The following is a 24,428-nucleotide window of genomic DNA, read 5'->3' on the forward strand; positions in this document are numbered from 1 at the left end:
TCACGAGTTGTGGGTAGTGACCGAAAGAACAAGATCGCGAATACAAGCGGCCGAAATGGGTTTCCTCCGCAGGGTGTCTGGGCTCTCCCTTAGAGATAGGGTGAGAAGCTCAGTCATCCGGGAGGGGCTCGGAGTAGAACCGCTGCTCCTCCGCATTGAGAGGAGTCAGATGAGGTGGCTCGGGCATCTGGTTAGGATGCCTCCTGGACGCCTCCCTGGGGAGGTGTTCCGGGCACGTCCCACTGGGAGGAGACCCCGGGGAAGACCCAGGACACGCTGGAGAGACTATGTCTCTCGGCTGGCCTGGGAACGCCTCGGGGTCCCCCCGGAAGAGCTGGAAGAAGTGGCCGGGGACAGAGACGTCTGGGTTTCTCTGCTCAAGCTGCTGCCCCCGCGACCCGACCCCCGGATAAGCGGCAGATGATGGATGGATGGATGGATGGATGTTCTCTGTGAGTAGATAAACGCATTTCATGCCAGAAATAAGGTCTAGGTTTAAAAATATTAATAATAATAATAAATGATAATAATATAATTATAATAATAATTTGCTTAAATTTTGAGAGCTCTACTTCAAATAGTGTAACACCTTGTGTTGTTCACATGCTAACAAGACAAATTAACTAGCTAAGCTAGCTGTAATGTTGAATGGCTTTGTCGCGATAGTAATACATTTGTGTATGTATTGTTGTGGGTTCGTGGCCTCTAGAATCTCTTCCATCTCATATTTCCCCAACAGTTTGCCCAGCCTTCGTACAGCCTTCGTATCTCCCATAGCCATAATTGTGGCAATCATCTCCTCCTTGAAGGCCTATATCCTGCCCCGTCCTCCGAGTAGTGCAGACACAATAACAGCTCCTCCAAGTCCATAGTGGCAAATAGCACATGGTTCAAATTCAGGCCTTTAGGAATTATTGCATACACTCCTACAATACCAAACACGGTCATGGGTCCTCTTAAAGGGGCTGCTGGTGAAAGTTAGTACGTCATTGTACTGTTCCTCTGTACTCTGTTTCCAAATGTTCCCCCTCCTCTTCCTCCAAGTCACCAAGAGCTACTGCCAAAGGAGGAAGCGACAATTTTGTTTGATTTGGCCCGGTCCTTTTCCTCCTCTTCTGTTTCAACCCCTTGTAGCTCTTTCAATTTCCTTTTCATCCTCCCAATCCTTCTTTAGTTCTGCTTCTGTTTCCCTCAGGGTTCGTCTAACATTCTGGTTAACTTCCACTCCTGCTCTTTTCCATTCTTTAATCTCTTTATCCTTTTTGCCAGGTCCTGCCTCCAGCTTCTTCACTTCTCTGGCAGAATTACTGGCCCCCGCCACCACTTTTTCTTGATCCTTGACAGGTTCCCTCACACCTGCTGCCATCTTTTCCGATTGGATTGAACTAATCAAACCAAATACTAATCACACAATTTAATGTTGGACTGACTTCAATTCGCCCAGTCCCCTTTATGAGTTAATCAATTTACTCAATGCAGTTGATTGAAAAACAAATTGATGGACCAATCTTGCAATTACACTTAATCAATTGAGCAATTAACCTATTGTGCAATTAATCAATTAATAATTTTGTAGACCATTCAATTATATAATAAGATCATTAAGAACCAATCATGCAAATAACTAATTAGGTGTGTGTACTCCAGTGTGTATGCTGCTCCAGTCTGTGTGTGTGTGTGTGTCAGTATGTGTGTGTGTGTGTGTGTCAGTATGTGTCTCTCAAGCTCAGTGTCAAAACAGGTCTCCACATCTCCTTGGAGATCTTGGATCAAACTTAAACTCATGGCACCACTTGTTATTATTAACTCTGTTTTGTGTGAAACAGCAGAAGAGTTGAAGCTCTTAGAGGTGCAAAGGGTGGGCCGACGGTTAACCCCTATGGATTAAGAATGGGATGTCACTTAAATTCATATGCATGTATGAGCAGATGAGTGAATACTTTTGGCAATATAGTGTATCAGGAGAGACTGTGCACCCTTTGATTTATTTATTTTTCTTTCCAAAGGTAAAAAGGATGTTTACGGAGGAGAGGTCACTTTTATTTTTTTACAAATACTGTATTATAATGCACCTTTATTGTTGGGTTAATGTGTTTTTATTTTTAAAATAAACAACAGGTACAACCTCTACATAATGTGTTTGTGTGGTTGTTTTTCGTTTGTACTGTTGAAAAAGTAATGAACTGCTAAATAATCGTGATAATCATAAAACTGTGACTATTTCTCAGACGATAATTGTACCATCATAATCTATAATTGTGACATCCCTAGAAGTAAGAGCAACTGGACTGAATTTGTTTGGGCCAAATGAGGTGGCTTCCTTAGCTACGGGAACGAAACAGGATGTTTTCCAAAGCACCTGTACTCTTTCCTGCAACAGGCTGCAACTTGAAGATGTGTTGCAGGATGCCAGAAAGCTGGGCAGCACAGAACTTTAGAAATCTGGGGCTGATGTGTGTTGCCTTGGTGGAGTCTTTCCAGCTGTCTCCTCACCTGGCCTGTCATCACAGTCAAGCAAGGGGTTGTGGCCACTGTTGTGGAGGTTGCTGCTGGGGGTGTGTGGGATGACCCATCAGGGGATCCTGTACTGAACCTGTTGAAAAACAGATTCGGCTTGTTGGCTCTGTCTGTGCTGCCCCCTGCTAGTGGTGGTCTTTGGTGTGGAAAGCTGTGATCCGTTTCATCCCTGCCCACACATCTTTGATGTTGTTTTGCTGGAGTTTGTCCTCCAGCTTATGTCTGTAAGAATCTTTACACCATGTTAGCCCCATTTTCAGTTCACACTGTATCTTCTTCAACTCATCTTTGACACCAAACATGAATTTCTGCCTTTTTTCATTGAGAAGGAGCTTCAGGTCGCTGGTCATCCAGGGTTTGTTATTGGGGAAATGGTATATACAGTCCTGTTGGAGTGGTGGCATCTTTACAGAAGTTGATATAATCAGTGATGCAGTCTGTGATTGAATTGATGTTCTCCCCATGTGACATGCAGAGCTCATTCCAGTATGGGGTGTCAAAGCAGTTCTCCAGAGCCTCGCTGGCTTCCTGACTCGATCTCCGTTTAAGGCTCTTGACAAACAAAACAGTTTGTATCATGTTTGGAAATTATTTGTGTACTTTTGTTTAATAAGTGTTTACCAGGACACTTGTTTAAAATACGTTTTATTTATTTATTCTGACAAGCATTTTAGCAGGCCCAACATAGTCTATGAAATGATTGTCAGAACACATAAGCTATTGGAGAAAAACAAAAGGATCAAGAAATAATCCATTTGTGATGTTGCAGAGGATGATGTTTGCACAGCTCGGCTTAGAAAAGACATACAGACATTTGAAACTCAGCACTTTTATTTTAATTCTGCACCATTATGAAGGAGGGAGGCCTAGGTCTTAGCTGACATTTGACATTATTATACCAGTTTCAAGTACATAACATGTTTTTGGTTTTTTAAATTTTTTTTCCAGATACTCAAGTGAAACCTATTACTTAACAGTTCTCAGCATATATACAGAAATACCACTCCTATTGTGCTAATGGAGGTTAATGAAATGTGAAGTTCAGTTGTAAATGTGTTGCACAGGGACAGGATAGAGGGCTGCAAATATGTCTTCGATGTCCTGACTCTCTGCCTGGCACTCTGCCCCTGTGTAAATAATTCAGTGACGTTTAAAAGCCCCAATTAATTTGAGCAGCAGGGAGGGAGGAAGTCTCCTGCTGATCAATTTATCAGTAATAATGGCATGACATTTGTGTTGCCAGACAAACTTGAAAAGAACATGTGGGATTCAGAGAGTGGCAAAGGAAGGGGGGGGGGGGGGGGGGGGGGGGGTTTAGATTAGCATTCAACACTTTGTCATTCAAATAGACACAAGTCCACAATTTGCATGAAAGACTTCTACACCCACATTGAGTTCAAAAGTCTTATGGTTTGGGGGATGAAGCTGTTACAAAATCTGGTTGTTCTACTCCTCAGGCTGCGAGTGAAAACACCATGCACACATTTACCATGTGTGCTGTCCCTGGAGATGTCGTTGGCTCTTGCGAGGCTGCATCTGAGCCCAATATCATGGATGGAAGGTGGAAGAGTCCCTTATGTTCAACTGTGCAGCTGCCACACCAGACAGATTCAAATAGTCATGATGCTCTCTATCATACTCCTGTAGAAGGTGGTGAGGATGGGAGAGGGGAGGTTGTGCCATCCTGCAGAGGACGTACAGAAGCAGCTGCGCTCTCTTAACCAGGGATGCAGTATTATGGGACCAAGTGAGACTGTCTGCTATGTGCAGCCTCAGGAACCCGAGGATCTCCTCCACCTCTACGTCTGTGTCGCTGATGAGCAATAGAATGGGATGGGGTCTGATTCATCCTAAAGTCAGCAACAATCTCCTTCTTGTTGACATTCAGGTTGTTGTGCCACACCAGTCTGTGAACTGTTCCACCTCCTCCCTGCAGGCCAGATCGTCATTGTTCCCGATCAGGCCCACAACTGTTGAATACTTTGATTTCTTGATGTGATTACTTGTGAGGCTGGTGACGCAGTCGTGGGTCATCAGGGTGAAAAGCAACGGGCTCAGGATGCCGCCCTGTAGGGAGCCAGTGCTCATTCATGTTATTGTGGATTTAATGGGCACTGGTATAATGGTAGCAGTCTTGAAATATGAAGGAACGATAGCCTGGTTCAGGGAGCTGAGAAAAATCTCTGTCAGAACTGGGGCAGGCTGGTTCACACATTCCCTGAGCACCGTCCTAGATATGTTGTTAAGTGTTGATGTTTGTCTGTTGTCATCTTTACAGGGTATTTTGGTTTCCTTATAGTTTGTTATGGTCTGGATACCCTACCACTTTTTTTCATAAAATATTGCAGCTTTGTAATATTCTGAACCTTTTAACATCTGTAAAACTAATCGCTTGATTTAAGCCCCAATCATATGGGTGTAGGTTTTAATGTTAGAGTTTTGTGATAAAACATTCTCTGTGCAACCTCCATTACAGTCATGAGAAACTAGTATTGACAATCATGACCATCCAGCGCAGATACGATAATAGCAACAATTTGATCCTAGTTTTGATCCTAGAGGTGCTGTCCCAAAAATACCAATCATAGGGTCAAGGTCCAGTTGTTTATGAAACACCTGTGTTTATGTATCAAAAATGACAAACCAGAATTCACAGAGTTTATAGCAAGACCTGAACATATGAAATAAGGGCCCCTGGTGCCTGATGACATTTAAGGCATGTCTGATCAGTACCAGGATATATCGTCTCCATTGCAATTAACATCTAAGATTTCCTTTCCTAGTTCTTCTTTGCTTTGTTCCCTGATTTGTTTTAAGGAAGGTGCAGACATAGATTGAAGGGTTTCACGTAGTCTAAAAACTAACCCTCTCTCAGTTGGGTCATAATCAAGGCAGTCATTAATCCTATCTTGATCTGATTCAGCTGGGAATAAGATATTTTTCCACCATAATCACTTACCTGCAAATACCTGATGAAATGTATTTGTGGGACTGAGTATTGTTTTACCAATTGTTGGAAAGTTAATAAAAAAAAAAAAAATGTGCCATCAACAAAAAAATCCTTAACACAAGTCAGACTGTATCTATTCCATGTCTGAATAGCTGGGTCAAACATAGATGGTATGAGGAGTGGTTTTTGCTATTGGGGAGAAAGGCTGGGTGGTTTTATGCTTGTTCTATGCATCCTGATCTGGGACCATATTTTCAGTGTAGCGCTCACTATTGGATTGTTGATGAAATATGTATTGCTGAGTGGCAGTGAGGCACAAACCAATACAGCTAAACTGACTGGGGAGCTTGTTTGTTGCTCCATCAATGCCCATATTGGTTAGCCTCCAATAGGAGACATCCAGAATTAAAATCTATGTGACTTAACAACCCAGTAATGATTCATGAAATTTGGTAGACCTAGGCCTCCCTCCTTCTCGTTTCTGTGCAGAAACCCTTTCCTTATCCAAGGGACAGCATAGCCCAACCCAAATCTTTAAAATACACCTTGGGAATAAACATAGGCAGTGTCTGAAACAAAAACTGAAACTAAGGCAAAATGGTAATTTGGGCAGAAGTAACTCACCCTGCAATTGATGTAAAGGTAAGGTTAACCAGTGGGGGACAGGTAATTTTTGGTCTTATTTAACACATTTTTGCTGTATAAATTCTTGTAGTTACTTGTTACTGAGATGCCCAAATAAATAAAACTGTCACATATTGCACAGAATGGATATGAATTATATGGCTTTCGCCTCGACTGTTTGTTCATAGGAAAGGTATAATTCTTTGACAGGTTGACTCTGTAGTCAGAGTTCTTGCCAAAATCTGATAGAATTTGAAGTGCTTGGATTTGATATAAAAAGCATTGAATCAACTTTGAGTCATATTGATACCTTACACATACTACTTCCTGTTTCTATCCCTATGACTTCAGGTGAGCTCCTAAGAGCAACTGTAAGTGGTTCAATAGCAATGTCAAAAATAATAGGGAATAAGGGACATTCCTGTCTAGTGTCTCTGTAGATAGGGAAGTATTCATTAGTTAGTCAGTTAGTTTGAACAGCTGCCTGAGGTGTAGCATATAATACCAAACCACCCTATGTAAGTAACTGTGTTCTATACTGTCAAAAGCCTTCTGCACATCTAATGAGATAGCTTCAGGAGAAGCTGATGATTAAGAGGAATAGAGCAGATTAAACATTCAACTTGGAAAATTACTGTTTTAAGTGTCTGCCAGCCACAAACCCTGCCTGATTTATATGAATACATTTAGGCAAGACTGACTCCAGTCTAGATGCTAATATTTTTGTGAGAATTTTGTAATCACACCCTCATATAAGTGCAAGCAAGGTGCAATTTATTAGCCAACATTAAAATACAAGCCAAACATGTAATGAGACAGTTGCGGAACAGTAGTATCTCGTTGCTTCACCTTTTATTTGTCAAAGGACTCGTCCTAATCACCTCCCTCCCACCTCCCTATCAGCCTCTATCAGTGTTTTCCTCCATCCTTTCTGCATTTTTAAAAACTGCTCGTTCCAGATGTGCCCATTCTACTGAGCTTGGAGTTTGCGTCCTTCTAGGTTTGCCCACTCTACTGTCTTAATATTTCATACAGCCCTCAATTTTTGGTGGGCCATGTCCTTAAAGCACTCTGGAAAGCGTGACACTCCCCGTCACATTTTCTAGATTAATCGTTCTGTGTTTGTGAGGTTACATAAAGAGCATACATGCAATATACACAGTTAGTATGAGAAATAGATAGATAAAACATTGACAGAAATATAAATGCAGCTATCTATAATGCTCAGTTTTCTCTGCAGCTTTATTAGCCAAACGATTTTCACCAAGCTGGATCTCTGCAACGCCTATCATCTGGTCCGGATCCGGGAAGGGGACAGGTGGAAGACAGCCTTCAACATTATTATTATTAATGTTATTGTTATCATTATTTTTTCCAAGACATAGTCCTTTGGATGTGGGATATGTAACCTACTTGTCCCACGCCACCCTCTCTCCCCACTCCTTCACTTCCATTATGTGTAAGTTACAACAGCGTGATCAGTTCTCAAGGTTTTGGTTGCGTGCTTTAAGACTTGCTATATCTTAAATCTCATGTCTCAATCTGCCCATACTGTTGCGGCATCACTTACATTTTGCTTTTAGCATTATCCCTGTTAGTTTTCAGTTCTTCCTGAACTTGGTTCACCTGACTTTTAATGTTTGCAGTTCCATCCTCAATTTTCTTGTTGATGTTTGCCAGCAGTTCCTCTTTCAGGGACACGGTTGCTTGTAGTGTAGGTTCTTGTTCAAAAGTCATAGCAGCACTATTCTTAGCACAAGAAGAGCTAGCTGGAGTTTGTTCAGCAGATCCAGCACCACGACCAGGCATAACTAAGTTGTAGAATATTACAAAGGATAATATGACGCGAGAATAAGTGAAAAAAAGAGTTGAGCTTTAGTTTGTCAGAGCTTATGTCAATATTCTGTCAACTACAATACATAAATTCAGTTCTTGCAAAGGGCACCACAAAATGTCTTAACATGGCGTTGCAACCAGAAGTCCCCTTCCTGGTGTTATTTTAGGATGTGTTGTTTAAAAGATATTCATTGGGACAAACCAAAGCAGAAAGCAATTACAGGCCTACAACATTATTGTAAAAAGAGCACCTACAAGAGAGACATAATCTCTCAAGTAAAGATAGGCAAAGGTTAAGTAGTCTGCAAAAACACGTGTTTAAATCGGGAAGCAATTTTTAAATAAATTTTGTCAATGTAAATTTGTGAGCTCTGAATATTTCATAATCTACTTTATATAATATAACCAGAAGATGGAGAGAACTTAGACACAAGGACACAGCCTGAAATCAAGACCGGATGCTTTGATTCTTTGATTCTTCATGCGGAATTGTGTTGAAAACAGGCATGTTTCTGTGATAGGAACACATCCAGAGATCATTGTCTATGAACAGAGTTTGCTGTGTAATTCACACATGCAGTCTAAAGTTGTATCATGCAAAGGAGAAACCATTTTTCAACATTATGCAGAGACCCCATTGTCCTCTCTTTGCCACGGATGGAGGCAAAATGGAAAGCTGTTTTGTTGTCAGATAAACAAAATGTCACGGTTTCGAGGTGACGAGGAAGCAGGACCCAGATGCAGACACGGACAGGAGCCAGTTAGAAGCCATGCGTCCCTCTAGTGTCTCTAGAACTGGCAACTTGCTTATCTTGAAAGACACCATTAATTCTGAAAGTTGTATATGTTTTAGAGAAACATATGCTCATAATAGACCATATCTTTTTCAGGGAAAGCCTCACATAGTTGAGCGTCAACATCACAAGAGGGGACGCTACCCAGAAAACATGACGCTGTCTCAACTTTTTTTAATGAACTAATATTTATCTTGAAACCATAAAAGGGCTCACTTTAAATATTTAATGTTTTCTTTGTGAATAAGGTTTTAGTTGATGAGATTTGCAAATCATTGCATTCTCTTAGTTTTTACAGAGCTTCCCAAATTCTTCTGAATTTGAGTTGTAGAAAAATGTGGCCCCTGTTGTTGTTTCTTTTGAAATCGGGCCTTAGTATTGTCTGTAGAATGGAATTGTTTAGGATCTCCCATGTGCCAAATGAGGCCTGCACATGACATTCCAACCTTTGGAAGTACACACGTGGACAAAATTGTTGGTACCCCTCAGTTAAAGAAGGAAAACCCACAATTCTCACTGAAAGCACTTGAAACCTACAAAAGTAACAATAAATAAAAATTCATTGAAAATGAAATAATCAAAATCAGCCATTACTTTTGAAATGTTGATTAACATAATTATTTAAAAAAAACAAACTAATGGAATAGGGCTGGACAAAAATGATGGTACCCATAACTTAATATTTTGTTGCACAACCTTTTGAGGCAGTCACTGCAATTAAACGATTTCTGTATTTGTCAATGAGCGTTCTGCAGCTGTCAACAGGTATTTTGGCCCACTCCTCATGAGCAAACTGCTCCAGTTGTCTCAGGTTTGATGGGTGTCTTCTCCAAATGGCATGTTTCAGCTCCTTCCACAGATGCCCAATGGGATTCAGATTTGGGCTTATGGAAGGCCACTTTAGAATAGTCCAATGCTTTTCTCTCGCCATTCTTGGGTGTTTTTGGCTGTGTGTTTTGGATCGTTGTCCTGTTGGAAGACCCACGACCTGCGACTGAGACCAAGCTTTCTGACACTAGGCAGCACATTTCTCTCCAGAATGCCTTGATAGTCGTCAGATTTCATTTTACCTTGCACACATTCAAGACACCCTGTGCCAAATGCAGCAAAGCAGCCCCAAAACATTGCTTAGCCTCCTGCATGTTTCACCGTAGGGACAGTGTTCTTTTCTTCGTATGCTTGGTTTTTGAGTCTATGAACATAGAGTTGATGTGCCTTACCAAAAAGCTCCAGTTTGGTCTCATCTGTCCAAAGGACATTCTCCCAGAAGCTTTGTGGCTTGTCAACATGCATTTTTGCAAATTCCAGTCTTGCTTTTTTATGATTTTTTTTCAGCAGTGGTGTCCTCCTTGGTCGTCTCCCATGAAGTCCACTTGGGCTCAAACAACGACGAATGGTGCGATCTGACACTGATGTACCTTGGCCTTGGAGTTCACCTTTAATTTCTTTGGAGGTTGTCCTGGGCTCTTTGGATACAATTCGAACGATCTGTCTCTTCAATCTGTCATCAATTTTCCTCTTGCGGCCACGTCCAGGGAGGTTGGCTACTGTCCCGTGGGTCTTGAACTTCTGAATAATATGAGCCACTGTTGCCACAGGAACTTCAAGCTGTTTAGAGATGGTCTTATAGCCTGCACCTTTAAGATGTTTGTTTATAATTTTTTTTTGGATGTCCTGGGACAATTCTCTCCTCCGCTTTCTGTTGTCCATGTTCAGTGTGGTACACACCTTTTCACCAAACAGCAGAGTGACTACTTGTCTCCCTTTAAATAGGCAGACTGACTGATTATGAGTTTGGAAACACCTGTGATGTCAATTAAAGGACACACCTGAGTTAATCATGTCACTCTGGTCAAATAGTTTTCAATCTTTTATAGAGGTACCATCATTTTTGTCCAGCCCTATTTCATTAGTTTTTTTTTTTAATAATTATGTTAATCAACATTTCAAAAGTAATGGCTGATTTTGATTATTTAATTTTCAATGAATTTTTATTTATTGTTACTTTTGTAGGTTTCAAGTGCTTTCAGTGAGAATTGTGGGTTTTTCCTTCTTTAACTGAGGGGTACCAACAATTTTGTCCACGTGTGTACATGGCCTCAGACCAGTTCTTTGTCTGGACATGTGACTTGTCTGACCCCAAATCTCAACAGTCTTTGCAGTCCGCACCTCGGTGCAAAATGCACAACATCATGTACATCCCCTGATAGTTACCAACCTGAATGTTTTTGTTGTTCATGTCAAGTCTTGTTGATGTTTTGTAGTATGGTAGATATCAGAGGTTTAACTCAAGTTCTGTCGATTGTCAGTCTATATTGCTTGTGTTAATAAATCCTGGTATACTTACACGATATATACCGGTAATCTGACCCAGATTGCCATGTGTAGAGCAACAGCCTTTTGAAACTGGTGCTAGTGTCGAGTTAATAGCTTCTGGCTAGGCCCAGTGGTTCCCAGTAGCTAATGATGTGCATTGGTAATTTTCTGTAATAATGTTTTTTTTACTTATTGATAATCACTAATATCTAGGCCAGCTTCCAATAGCTCCCCAGTAGTATGGAGGAGTCATTAATCTAATATCTGAGTGGGGGTCCTGAGTCTGAAGCTGGCGGACACCAAAATGCATGTATTTGTGTATGTCAACAGATCCTATGTGCAGTCCAATGGCGGACTCTTGATTTCGTTAGCATGTGCAAATACCTAATTTTAGAGGCCCTTGATACCTGCTTCTTGCTGCAATTGAAGGTCTTTTTTAATGTATTCAGTTTTTTCCGTTCTCAGATTGTATTGCTATGGTTTGTGTTGTCATTTTCTGACTTCTGAATGAGCATTTTTGTTAATCTAATCTGTTTTAAGTAGTGGCATCGACTTATTGTAAATGGTAAATGGACTGTACTTGTATAGCACTTAATTTCTAGTCAATCTGACCACTCTAAGCATGCCACGTTCACTCACATACTCAAAGAGCATGCTACACAGTGCTTTTTGTTCTAATCATTTACACACTTCTCCAATGGATGCATCAGTAGACAGCGTGGGGTTCAGTGTCTTGCCCAGGGACACTTCAAGATGTGGCCAAGAGAAGCCTGGAGAAGGTCGAACCACCGACCTTACGATTGGTAGGCCACTGCTCTTCCTCCAGAGCTACAGCTGCCCTTTGAACTTATCACTGTGTTTCTACAATGACATTTAATGTGAATATTATCCAAATCTGGTATGTTTAGATGGTATGTTTGCTATTTAGATGCTATGTTTAGAGTACCTGGCTCCTACTTACCATCCTGATATCTATGGAAGTGGTGTGATGGTAAAATTTATGTCTCAGGACTGACAGACTCTCCAATCCACATTAACCATTTGTATCACCCAGACACGCTAATTGTTTTGAACTATTTACCTCTTAGTTAACACTCAGACAAGATAATTGTTTTAACCTCCTGTTTCTTAATTATCATCAAGACTGCATCCTGCCCCCCCTGCAGATGTGATTACACATCTAAAGAACAAAGCCCCCCCCCCCCCCCCCCCCCTCAGGTATAAATGCTCTGTATTTCTTTTGTCTGTATCTTTTCATACCATTGCCGCTGAATGGTGTGGACTGATCTTTTTCCTTTTTTTCCTTGCAACGAAGAATAAAAACTTAGGCGGACGCAGAAAAAGTAAGTGTCTCTATTTCATTGCTCAGCAGAGGTATTAGGAAGGAAGCGATTGAAAACTTCCATAACAGTGGTCAGAATCCTTAGAGGGTGGCTGTAGCTCAGGAGGAAGAGTGATCGCTTACCCATCGTATTTAGACTCTCGGCATCCCCATCTACCTGTCATCATGTCGAAATGTCCTTGGGCAAGACACGTTGAACCACACGTTGTCTACCGATACATCCATTTGTGTATGTATGTGTGTAAATGTAGAAGAAGCACTGTGGAGCTATATGGACTAAGACATGCTGTATGAGTGTGAGAATGAATGGGTGAATGTGGTGTGGTGTTAAAGCGCTTTGATTGGTCAGCTAGACTGGAAAAGTGCTAAACAAGTAAGGTCCATTTATACTTTCACACACCATTTATTTATTGTTGAATGGATAATGACACTGACTGTTAAATGCATGTTGTGTTGTCGTTCATCTCATGTTATATTTTTAAGTATAGTATTTCTTTCTAATTTCTGTTATTGGATATAAAACCACTGCTAAAAAATTCTCCTTGTCTATATTTGTTCCAGGGATTTCTAAAGAGTGAGCGTGTTTCCCGAATGGTTCAGAGTGGTAGCTGCTCAGCCAGCGACTTTCGCGAGGTTTTCAAGAAAAACATAGAGAAGCGTGTCCGCAGCCTTCCAGAGATTGATGGTCTGAGCAAAGAGACAGTGCTGAGCTCCTGGATTGCCAAATATGATACTATCTATAGGGGGGAGGAGGACATGCAGCGTCAACCACAGCGGACCCACCCAAGTGCCGTGTCAGAGCTCATTCTGAGTAAAGAGCAACTGTATGAGATGTTCCAGCAGGTCCTCGGCATCCGCAAGTTTGAACACCAGCTGCTCTACAATGCTTGTCAGGTTAGTTGCAACAAATGACATAATTGTGAACGCAAAATTAAAAACACTTTGTTTATTAATTAACTAACAAATTAATAACTAAATGCTTATTTTTCTATATTTGCTGGACAACCTCCATTGCTCTGCTCTAAAAGTCTGGCTGCACCAAAAGTAATGGAAAACCACCAACATTTCCCTTAGATAGGTCAAGAGCAGGAATGTCTACATCTGGTCCTTGAAGGCTGCTGTCCTGCAGGTTTTAAATGTTTCCCTGTTTCAGCACACCTGATTCAGGTCAATGCATCATTAGCAGGCTTGTGCAGAACTTAATCTTTTGAAGAAATCCATTTAATCTGAATCAGGTGTGTTGAAGCAGGGAAACATCTAAAACCTGCAGGACAGCGGCCCTCGAGGACCGAGTTTGGACATCCCTGGTCTAAAGGACTAGAAGTAGGGAGAATGGTTGAGTAACTTGACACAACAGGCTATCAACAATAGCCTCCTCAGTAGCCTCCTCAGTCACAGATTCATTTGCCAAAAGTATCTATACCATATGTTTTTATTTTAAACAGTTTCCATGGAGGAAAAAATCCAATTAGCCTAAGGTAGGAGTTAGTTGATCTCATGAGATCTCAAACCTATCAATGTATTTTTTTATTTTTTTTTAAGATGGAGGCTCAAATATCTACTCCATGCATACAATAGAAGTCATCCGTTTGGGGAAAACTATGAAAGTAAATATGTTTGAAAATGCACAAGCTTGTAGGTTGTAGATTTGAGAACTTGTAAAATACAACATTGAAATATGCACAACAAAAATCGAAAATTTGTGTCTAAATTTTCAATTGTAAAAAAAAAAGACACATTTGAACTGAATTTGAAGTCACAGAAAAATATTCATAAATATGTAACTATATATTTAGGTGAATAGAATTGCAGGAGATAATGTATCCATAACTACTCATATCTATTTGTGTTTTGCTTGTTTGTTTCTTGTTACAATGTTAACACGTACAATTATCAAATTACATCTTCCTGAATCTGCTATTGTGAGTACACAAATCTGCTCTCAAGACATGACAAATCTGAGCTCTGACTTTTGATACATTTCTTGTGACACATTTGTTTCAAAAGTAATTTCAATTTAATTCAATTCAGTTTATTTATATAGCTCCATATCACAACAAATGTCAATGATATAGTCCAATTCAAGCCAGTTAGACTCCAATTTATTGTAATCATAATCCAAATTAGTTCAATTCATACATATAGAGCCAATTGAAAAAAAAAAAACTATTTCCTAGCTAAGGAAACCAACAGATTGCACCAAAACGTCTCTTTAGTCCAATCTCCCATCCTGAGCATGCATGGGGCAATTGTGGAGAGAAGAAACCTTTGGCAGAACCAGAAAGGGTGGCCATCCACCTCGACCAGCTGGGATTTGAGAGGACAGAAAAGAGGGGACAACAAACACCGTAACACCATTCAAAGAATACCTGTTAGAACAGGGAAACACAAGTTATTGACCACAATAATGCCAGATGTACATATTGTCATATGAGGAAATAAAGGGGGAAAAAGAGAGCAAAGTGAGGAAAGGTGTGACAGATGAGGTCCCCCAGCAGTCTAAGCCCATAGCAGCTTAACTATGGGATGTTTCAGGCTCACCTGAGCCATCCCTAACTATAAGCTTCATCAAAAAGGAAAGTTTTAAGCCGAATCTTAAAAGTGGAAAGGGTGTCTGCTTCCCGGACATTTACTGGCAGCTTACTCCACAAGAGAGAACCCTGATAACTGAAGGCTCTGCCTCCCATTCTACTTTTAGAAACTCTGGGAACCACAAGTAAACCTGCAGTTTGGGAGCGAAGTGCTCTGTTAGGAAAATACCTTACAATGAGATCTTTAAGATATGATGGAGCACGGTCATTAAGAGCTTTATATGTGAGGAGAAGAATCATACATTCTATTTTGAATTTAACAGGAAGCCAATGAGAAAGAGAAGCTAAAACTAGAGAAACATGATCTCTCTTGTTAGTTCTCATCAGAACTCTGGCTGCAGAATTTTGAATCAGCTGTAGGCTTTTCAGAGAATATTCTTTATTATTGGGACAGTCCAATAATAAAGAATTACAGTAGTCCAATCTTAAAGTAACAAATGCATGGAGCAGTCTTTCTGCATCACTCGGAGACAGGATGTTCCTGATTTTCGCAATATTATGACGGTGAAAGAAGGCAGTCCTAGAGACCAGTTTTATATGTGCATCAAATGATAAATTCTGGTCAAAAATAACTCCAAGGTTCCACACTGTAGAACTAGAAGCCAAGGAAATACCATCTAGAGTAACTATATACCGTATTTTGCACACTATGAGGCTCACATGATTATAAAGCGCACACTCAATTATGCGGTCCATTTCTGTACTTAAGCCATACATAAGGCGCACCTGATTATAAGGCGTACGTATTACGTAATGTTCTCTGATTGGTTTATCGCTGCCAGCACACGTAGTGTATGTATTACGTCAACATTACGACCAACATCGTCGGTCGTTTTTACACTTATAAACTGCACATTAGTCTGCATAACCCATCTCAGACTGAAAAACAGGCACTCACTGAGACATGGGCAAAAGCATTAATGATGACATGATTCAATCGCGAAGTACGAACTGGATACAATCTTTGCCCCATTCAGAGTGAATGGCTGGGATCCGCCTAACCTTGGATTCACACCGAACACAAAGCGAGCGACGGAAGTGGCCAGTTGCCATTAATTTCCAATGTACGAGAGCGAAGAGGTGAACGTGGCGGTGAGCTGCGCGAATGGATAGCAGTGAGTGATGCGGAGGGGGCTTAATGCCTCGAAGAATGCTCGGCACGCCCCATGGTAAATTCAAAATTGCGGTATCCGTGACAGATTTTTGGAATCCAGTGCACACATAAAGCGCATATATGGCGCATAAATACGGTAACTAGACAATTTCTCCCTGAAGCGCTCAGGTCCAAAGATAATTACTTTAGTTTTGTCTGAATTTAGAATTAAAATTTTCTGAGTCATCCAAGTCTTTGTCTTTAAGACAGGTTTGTAGTCTGACCAACCTATTGGTTTCATCTGGTTTCATAGATAAGTACAGCTGAGTATCATCAGCATAGCAATGGAAATTTATGCCATGCTATAATATGCTACATTATATGCTACAATAATGTAATGTCACCTAATGGAAGCATGTATAAAGTAGAAAGAATCGGTCCAAGCACAGAACCCTGAGGAACTCCATGACTTACTCCGATGTGTGCGGAAGATTCTTCATTTATAAGAACAAACTGAAATCAGATAAATATGACTTAAACCAGTCTAATGCAGTTCCTTTAATCCTAATAACATTAGGATTCTGTAACAGAATGCTGTGATCGATCGTATTAAATGCAGCACCGAGATCCAACAGGACAAGCACAGAAACAAGTCCGCTATCAGAGGCTAAGAGGAGATCATTGGTAACTTTCACCAGTACTGTTTCTGTGCTATGATGCACTCTGAATCCTGACTGAAACTCTTCAAACAGATTATTTCTATATAAATGATCACAAAGTTGAACTGCAACTATTTTTTTCAAGAACTTTAGACAAAAAAGGGAGATTGAATATAGGTCGATAATTAGCCAACACTTTTGATTCAAGAGTAGGTTTTTTAAGTAAAGGTTTAATTACAGCAACCTTAAAAGTCTGAGGTACATATCCTGTCAACAAAGACAGATTGATCAAGTCCAATTTAGAAGTGTTGATGAAGTGGATAATAATAATAATAAGTACTTCTATAATAATAAGTACATCTAGCTTTACGAAGGGCTTTCTTATACGTTATTAAACAATCTTTCCAGACTATTTGAGACTCTTCTAAATAAGAGAAACGCCACTGTCTCTCCAGCTTTCTTGCAGTCTGCTTTAAAGCAGCTGTGAATTATACTAAGGAGCCAACCTCTTCTGACTGATTACCTTCCTTTTCAGAGGGGCAACTTTGTCCAGTGTTGTACGCATTGAAACTATAGTGCTGTCAACAAGAGAGTCAAGTTTTGCGAGAGTAAAATTTAGGTAGCCGTCCTCATATTTGCCATATGTCATATTTGCACATGGCAGTGAAGAAAATTATGATGGAATTAATTCTTTAAATCTGGTTACAGCATTCTCTGATAGACACCTTCTACGTGTAAAATTCTTCTCAGAAGCCGTATAGTCAAGCAATGTAAATTCAAAAGTTGTCAGAAAATGGTCAAATAAGACTCAAATTGAGTTCACTCTCAATGCTGCACAAAGTCAGCACAAGATCAAGGGTATGATTAAGGCAGTGAGAAGGTCTGTGAACACTTTGAGGAAATTCAATAGAGTCAAATATAGAATTAAAGTTAATATTCAGGCTCTCATTTTCAACATCTAAATGAATATTAAAGTCACCCACTACAATGACTTTATCTGTACTCAGCACTAACTGGGATAAAAACTCTGAGAATTCAGACAGAAACTCAGAATAAGGGCCAGGTGGACGATACACAACAACAAATAGAAGAGTTTTTTTTGGGGGGGTGAGAAAAATAGAATCGGAGATTCAAAAGAGCTAAAACTAATCTTGGGTCTAGGACTGATTAATGACCCTGATCTGAAGATAGCTGCCACTCTTCCTCCTCTGCCTGTGGTTTGAGGAACGTGAACATTTAAATAGTCAGAGGGAGTTGATTCATTAATGCTAACATGATCCTCCTGCTGCAACCAGGTTTCTGTAAGACAAAATATATCAATATGATGATCACAAATCAAGTCATTCACTAACAGAGACTTGGAAAGAAGAGATCTAATATTCAGCAAACCACATTTAACAGTTTTTTGTCTTTGTTCTGTCAATTTTTTTGTCTTAATTTTTTTTAGGTTTTCTGGATTTGCTGCTCTTGTGTTTATTGATGTATTTAATTTGGGTGGTGTGGGAGCAGACACAGTCATTATGGGGTTTAGGGGAAGCAGCAGGTGGAAAACCAAAGAGAAGTGTGTGAGACTACAACTCTGTCTCCTGGTCTCAACCCTGGGTTGTCATTTTTTTGGATGTCTAATAAATTTGTCGGTTAATGGTGAACCACAGGCCTGACTTTAGGGCTTTGCCCACTCTTCCTGACCGCCACCCAGCTGGCCTGGGGTCCCGGCTGCTCGGTTCTTGTTTTGGGGTGGCTAGTGAAGGACATGAACGAGAGAACTGGTAACCATGTTAAGCTAGAACACCAGACACACCACTAAAAAGTGAAAATAAGATCTGTAGGAGTGAGTGTTAGAATAGAACAAGTATGCGATAGAGTTAACTTTGCAAAAAATGTGTAACTTATCAGAAGAAACTGAGTGATTTTTAATAATCTGAAAGGAGCAAGAAGTTACACAGAACACAAACAAGGTAACAGGAAGTGATGCAATACGTCTTACCACAAAGCGTAATTGTGTAGCCAGCGGATCAGTCTAGACTGGATCAGACTCAGCTCAGTCATTTGTGACTTGTGTCTGGAGATGCGAGAGCAGAGCAGCAGTGGAGTGGGTTGGGGGGTACGGGCATTGATTGGTCAACCAGTTAGAGTGAGGGGTCAAAAGATTGAAATCCTATTATTGCCCTTCAGGTCTGCTAACCGCAATAGCGAGCAATTTGGGTATCTTCCAGAACGAAAATGCTTACCAGCAAAACTTTCTGCCCCTAATGAAGTGTCATAGTAAATTAAGGTGAATGCGCACTCTGGCTATAAAAAGAAAAAGACAACTAGCAACTAGCATGAATACTGTCAGTAACATTCAGAGTCGGTGAAGACGAGGAAGCCGATGAAATTCAAATTGACTGAAGATTAGCCAGCAATGCCAAGACAGAAAAGTGTCCAGTGGTAGGCTGCTTTTTTAATTGACAGTGTGGCTCGCCACGGCAGATCAGACAGCTTACTAGCTGTTTCACAATGAGGACAAGCTATCAACAGGCTATCAACAAATGAGGAATGCAATCCAGCACGTCTGGTATCAGCAACCTTCTCTAACACTCCAACATGTTTATTTTATTGAATATTCCTTGAGTTAATGAGGATAAAAAAAGAAAAAAGTGGCAAGTCACTTTTGTTGCTTTCACCAGGTCCACCTATTCTCCCCCCACATTTCCACTAAGTCCCTGTTGGTAGCTAATACAATAATTTGCTGTGATAAAGACATGTAAAGGCATATTAGCATTGCCTCAGCTTTAAGAGCGTTGAGTTGGGACAATACTGGATCTGGAGCCACAGGATCAAACTTAAACAGCTTAACACTTCTACTTCACAAATACTCTCTTCAGCATTCACACTTTAAGTGTTTTGTGGTCCTCTTCAAAATAGCTGTCTGTGCCTTGCAATTCTATGTCTCTATTTTGTTGTGGTTATGCAGGCACCAGGATTTGATAAGAAACCAGAATGCATTTGAAAATAAACATATTGTCTCATCATGATTCTCATAACTATCAAATGTGAGTGTGGAATCTTTGTTAGATTAATGCTAAATTAGATGAGTTCACAAGCTGATTCTTGCAACATTCAGAGAGAATAACTATCCCCTGCATAAGTCCATTAGGTGATCAAAGGCAGTCGAGCAAGACCAGTGCAAATTGGCTTGTTGATAATCAGCTTGTTAATTTACCTTTTTTAAAAAAAGCTGTTGCTTGTTTTTTGTAAAATAAAAAATGCAAGGAGGACTAAGAAGATGATCTTACCCTACTTATACATTTCATTGATGATTTCATTGGCATGATTTCATTTTGCATATAGAGAAGGTGGAGAGTTTTTCTTTGTGGTTCTGAGAAAGAAAATGTGGACCTGAACACCACTAAAAGGGAGGAGCTGATCATTGACTACAGTAGGAAAAAAATTGACATTCATCTCCTTTTTATCAGCAAGGACTGTTAGTGGAGAGGGCCCAAGACATTCTCTGGGCATGCACATCGAGGAACACTTTACCTGGAGCACCAGCATTTCTGCTCTCATTAAGAAGGCACAGCAGAGACTGTATTTACTGACCTATATATAGCCTATATGTATGGACACATGCATATATATATATATATATATATATTCCATTCTAATCCCATCCCATCCCATTTAGGCCATCCCCAAATTGCTTCCACAAAGTTGGGAGCATGAAATTGTCCAAAATCTCTTGGTATGCTGAAGCATTCAGAGTTCCTTTCACTGGAACTAAGGGGCCACGCCCAGCTCCTGAAAAAACAACCCCACACCATAATCCCCCCTCCACCAAACTTTAGACTTGGCACAATGCAGTCAGACAAGTACCGTTCCCCTGGAAACTGCCAAACCCAGACTCGTCCATCAGAGTGCTGGATGGAGAAGCGTGATTCGTCACTCCAGATAACTCGTCTCCACTGCTCTAGATTCCATTGGCGGCGTGCTTTACACCACTGCATCTGACGCTTTGCATTGCATTTGGTGATGTATGGCATGGATGCAGCCGCTCAGCCATGGAAACCCATTCCATGAAGCTCTCTATGCACTATTTTTGAGCTAATCTGAAGGCCACATGAAGTTTGGAGGTCCGTAGCGATTGACTCTGCAGAAAGTTGGCGACCTCTGTGCACTATGCGCCTCAGCATCCGCTGACCCCGCTCTGTCATTTTACGTGGCCTACCACTTTGTGGCTGAGTTGCTGTCGTTCCCAATCACTTCCACTTTGTTATAATACCACTTGTATGAGGCAAGAACGGATTTGCTGATTTATTATTTCTTCTTGTGTAATTTAACTATAACTTTGGATCTTAAGTTTGAATTTTGGTCTAATAGTCAATGATGAGAAAGTTGGATTTTTTTCTGTCCAGAACGGGCTGTTTCATTTAAGTTTAATGCTGGCGGTATTGTAACTTTAAGAGGCAGCAGCCTCGCACGCGGGCAAAGGGGTGGGTCATTGAGCTGAGTTGTGAACGCCAGACCAGCAGTGGAGACACACGGTTTTTTACAGTGTCCCGTCCTGTATTGTATTAAAAGCCAGGTTTATGGATACTTGAGTGAGGTCTTCTGCTCTTTAAGTTTTCGAACTAATGACTAATACCTCTGTTGCCCATTCAGTTAGGCCAACTGCCATCAGCGTCCTCATTGCGACCTTTGCTAATGGTGGCAGAACCACAGTAACGACAAAATAAACATTTCTATTTTTGAGTCACCTTGAATCACTTGCTTTGACCATCTTAAGTTTTTTTTATTTCTTGAGACCATGCCTTTTTTTAAGCAACCACCTTCCATCGAATTTCATCTAACTGACTTAAAGCAATAAGGGAAAGAGACTAAGATGGGGCGGACCTATATGGCTCTAAGTTAAGAGGTAGGAATAAATTAAGTTATATATAACAGTCAAATTAAATTGTTTCCTCACCCCTACCCCCTTCTTGTTTTCGCCATTAACAATGCACGAAAGGCCAATTTATCGAGGTATATACAGCACAAATAGATTTTAAATTGCATTTTTGTTTCATTCCATATTTAGTGTTGGATGCTTTGTTTTGCCTATTTGTCCAGAAGCCTGCCAGCTGAAAACTCAAGATATTCTTAATGGCCCTTGGCACATTTAAGAAGAAAACTGTACAAGTAAAGCCTCTTCAGAGGAGATGCAAATGTTACCAGTTGGAAAATCTTACCTGTAGCGTTCTTACTATTGAATTAAATAAACCTCAATAACAGGGGGGCACCATCCTTAATCAGTCTCACAGTGTAACTGCATGAGTCCTCTTTTGAAATTAACGAAATTACATAAAGAAGCATTCAGCAATGACTTGTTAAATGTATATTTACTATTCATTTAAAGATGTAACAACTTTGGAGTCATTTATAATTTTTAACAGTGAATTATCTCAACACAACCGTACCGTCTGAAAAGGAGAAGAAGATGGTTGGCCATAGTTTGATTGGCCCAGTTAGTCAGCTGTGAACACACCAGATGGATGGCCAACAGTGTCCATGTGGGTCTCTCTTAGTAGACAGCTGGTTGTGGATGAAATCCTGTGTACTTTCAAGGTGCCTGGGAAGTTGTAGGTTTCCTCCAACAGGGGCTTCTTGTTGCCAAGAAGACGGAAGTTTGATATTGAGATTTCACCATCAAGAATAACACAACTGTAGATTTTCACCTGAGTGTTGGAGTTGGTTTGTTTGCTTGGTCAAAAAATCTTGCGACAAAGAACAAAAGACATGGAGACGAGCTGAAACAACGGAAAAGAGAAAAACAAAAAAACTATATCCTTCTATTATTTCATTTCTCTTTCTTTTCTCTTCTTTCTCTGATTTTTTTTTTCTGGCAGTTTTTCGAGTTTGATGTGCGGAGATGACGGCTTAAGCTTAACTTTCATCCAGAAATATGCCTAAAACCGTTATGGCGTTTGCCTGGGTGTGTAAAGTAGAAGTTTTGATTCTCATGTTAAAGGTTTGTTAAGACAAAAATATGGAGAAATTGAGTTTTCTTTGTTTTATCAAACATTTGTAGAGGGTTCTGACACCACACCTTATTAAGATATAGAAATAAAGACATGAAATAAATGTATAAAATAAAAAGACATGAAATAAACAACATACTCTGACCTAAAATAACATGAATTATGGGTGGGGATCTTGAGTACCTCTTAAATTCAGATGGATATTTGTAAAATTACAACATATGAATAAAGAACCAAGCAATGTTGCCTTCCTGTGTTTAACAATGGAGCACAAAAAGAAACAACAGGGAATATTGGTTAACAGTTGAGTTACTTCTTATAAATGTCTGATTACTTAATTAAACAATTAGTCTGTCTGAGGCTCCTCACTCAGAGGAAAAGGTTTTGTTTATTCACTGATAGCTTTTGTTAGCTGTTATTTTAATGCCCTCCAGATGAGTTATGGCGCAGGTCTGGTGGGAGAGAGTCCCTCAAATCATCTCCAAAGGACAAAGGTTGTTGTAAATAGACAATAGTGTCTGTCTCTTATTGGTGTAGAAATCCCCCATCTGTGTCTTTGAATCAACATTCCCCCACAAGAATGGTCATGGGGGCCTCCCAAAGATTAGGTTCCACACTTGAGTTTGCTACACATCTTTCAGTTACCGTGCCTTTTTAGTAAACCCAGAAAGTTTTTTTTTTTACTGCAAAGCAGATTTCCATTAGACATAAACCCTTAGTCAACTAAGCCTAATCTTGGTGAAAATGTCTTCTCTAAAACCTTTTTTAACAGGAAGGAGTAAGTAAGAGTCTCACAGTTTGACATGTGACTTCACCCCTACAACCGTTTTGACACTTTGAATAGAAGCTTCATTTGAATTGTGGTTGTTGTTAGCCCGATTTTTTCATTGGAAGCTCAAGAACAAGCTGGAGAAATCGTTTATTAAAAAAGTATTTATTAGTGGTCACAAGTAAAGTATATTGCAGCGCTGGACTCGGAGTGCCAGAGCTCCCGCAGGAAATCCGTCAGGCCGAGCCCAGATATCCGGAAACATGTTATATTTATATTCAGCTTTATCTCACAGAAGTTGTTTTCACACTTGTCAGAGTATAATTGGCCAGTTTTGGGTGACATGCTCAGGCCAGCTGCTGTCCTTGTTGTGTTCTTTGGATGTGATAAACAATGTGTGTGTGTGTGAGTGCTGTTTTAGGCGTGGATCTAATGTACCAGACCTATCTGCCCTAATAGAGATATTTTGTCTGACCCAGTTGTTTATGTCCTTCTAAGGTCTTGGACCATTTAAGGTCATCTGTTGTGCAGTATGAGCAAAGTGGAAAAGTACCAGCTAGGAACATAGGTTATTTAGGAAAATACAGAATATGAATTTATAATGTCTAAGATCAAAGCCAATTATAACATTGTCATGAAATTATCTTTGTGGCCACATAATAGCAGTCATGGTAACAGAACCAGCATGTACTCTGAGTGTTTATATTAGTACAGTAAATCATGGAAGTGGATGTGTCAGTCTTTGTCATCTCTTACAGTAATGGCATAATAGTTATGTGAAGTTATGTCAAGGCAGATGGCCGGCCTCTGGTTCTGCAAGATGTTTCTTCCAGTTAAATGGGAGTTTTCTTTTTTTCTTTCTTCCCCTGCTGTCTCCTCGTGCATGCTCAGGATGGAGGTTGGGGGATTGAACTGAAGATATGTTTTGATGCAATCTGATG

General features: G+C 40.3%; 1 protein-coding gene across 1 annotated transcript in view; it reads left to right on the top strand.

The window, feature by feature from the left end:
• Window positions 1–24,428, top strand: part of cadps2 (Ca++-dependent secretion activator 2) — a 197,867-nt gene that overhangs the window by 18,661 nt on the left and 154,778 nt on the right. Inside the window, exon 3 of the mRNA XM_072386456.1 lies at window positions 12,941–13,273. Coding sequence (XP_072242557.1) covers window positions 12,941–13,273 — 333 coding nt within the window. The remainder of the gene's footprint in view (window positions 1–12,940; window positions 13,274–24,428) is intronic.

The sequence above is a fragment of the Leuresthes tenuis genome, unplaced genomic scaffold (genome assembly GCF_036924035.1).
Source record: "Leuresthes tenuis unplaced genomic scaffold, fLeuTen1.0.hap1 SCAF_5, whole genome shotgun sequence".
Classification (NCBI taxonomy): Eukaryota; Metazoa; Chordata; class Actinopteri; order Atheriniformes; family Atherinopsidae; genus Leuresthes; species Leuresthes tenuis.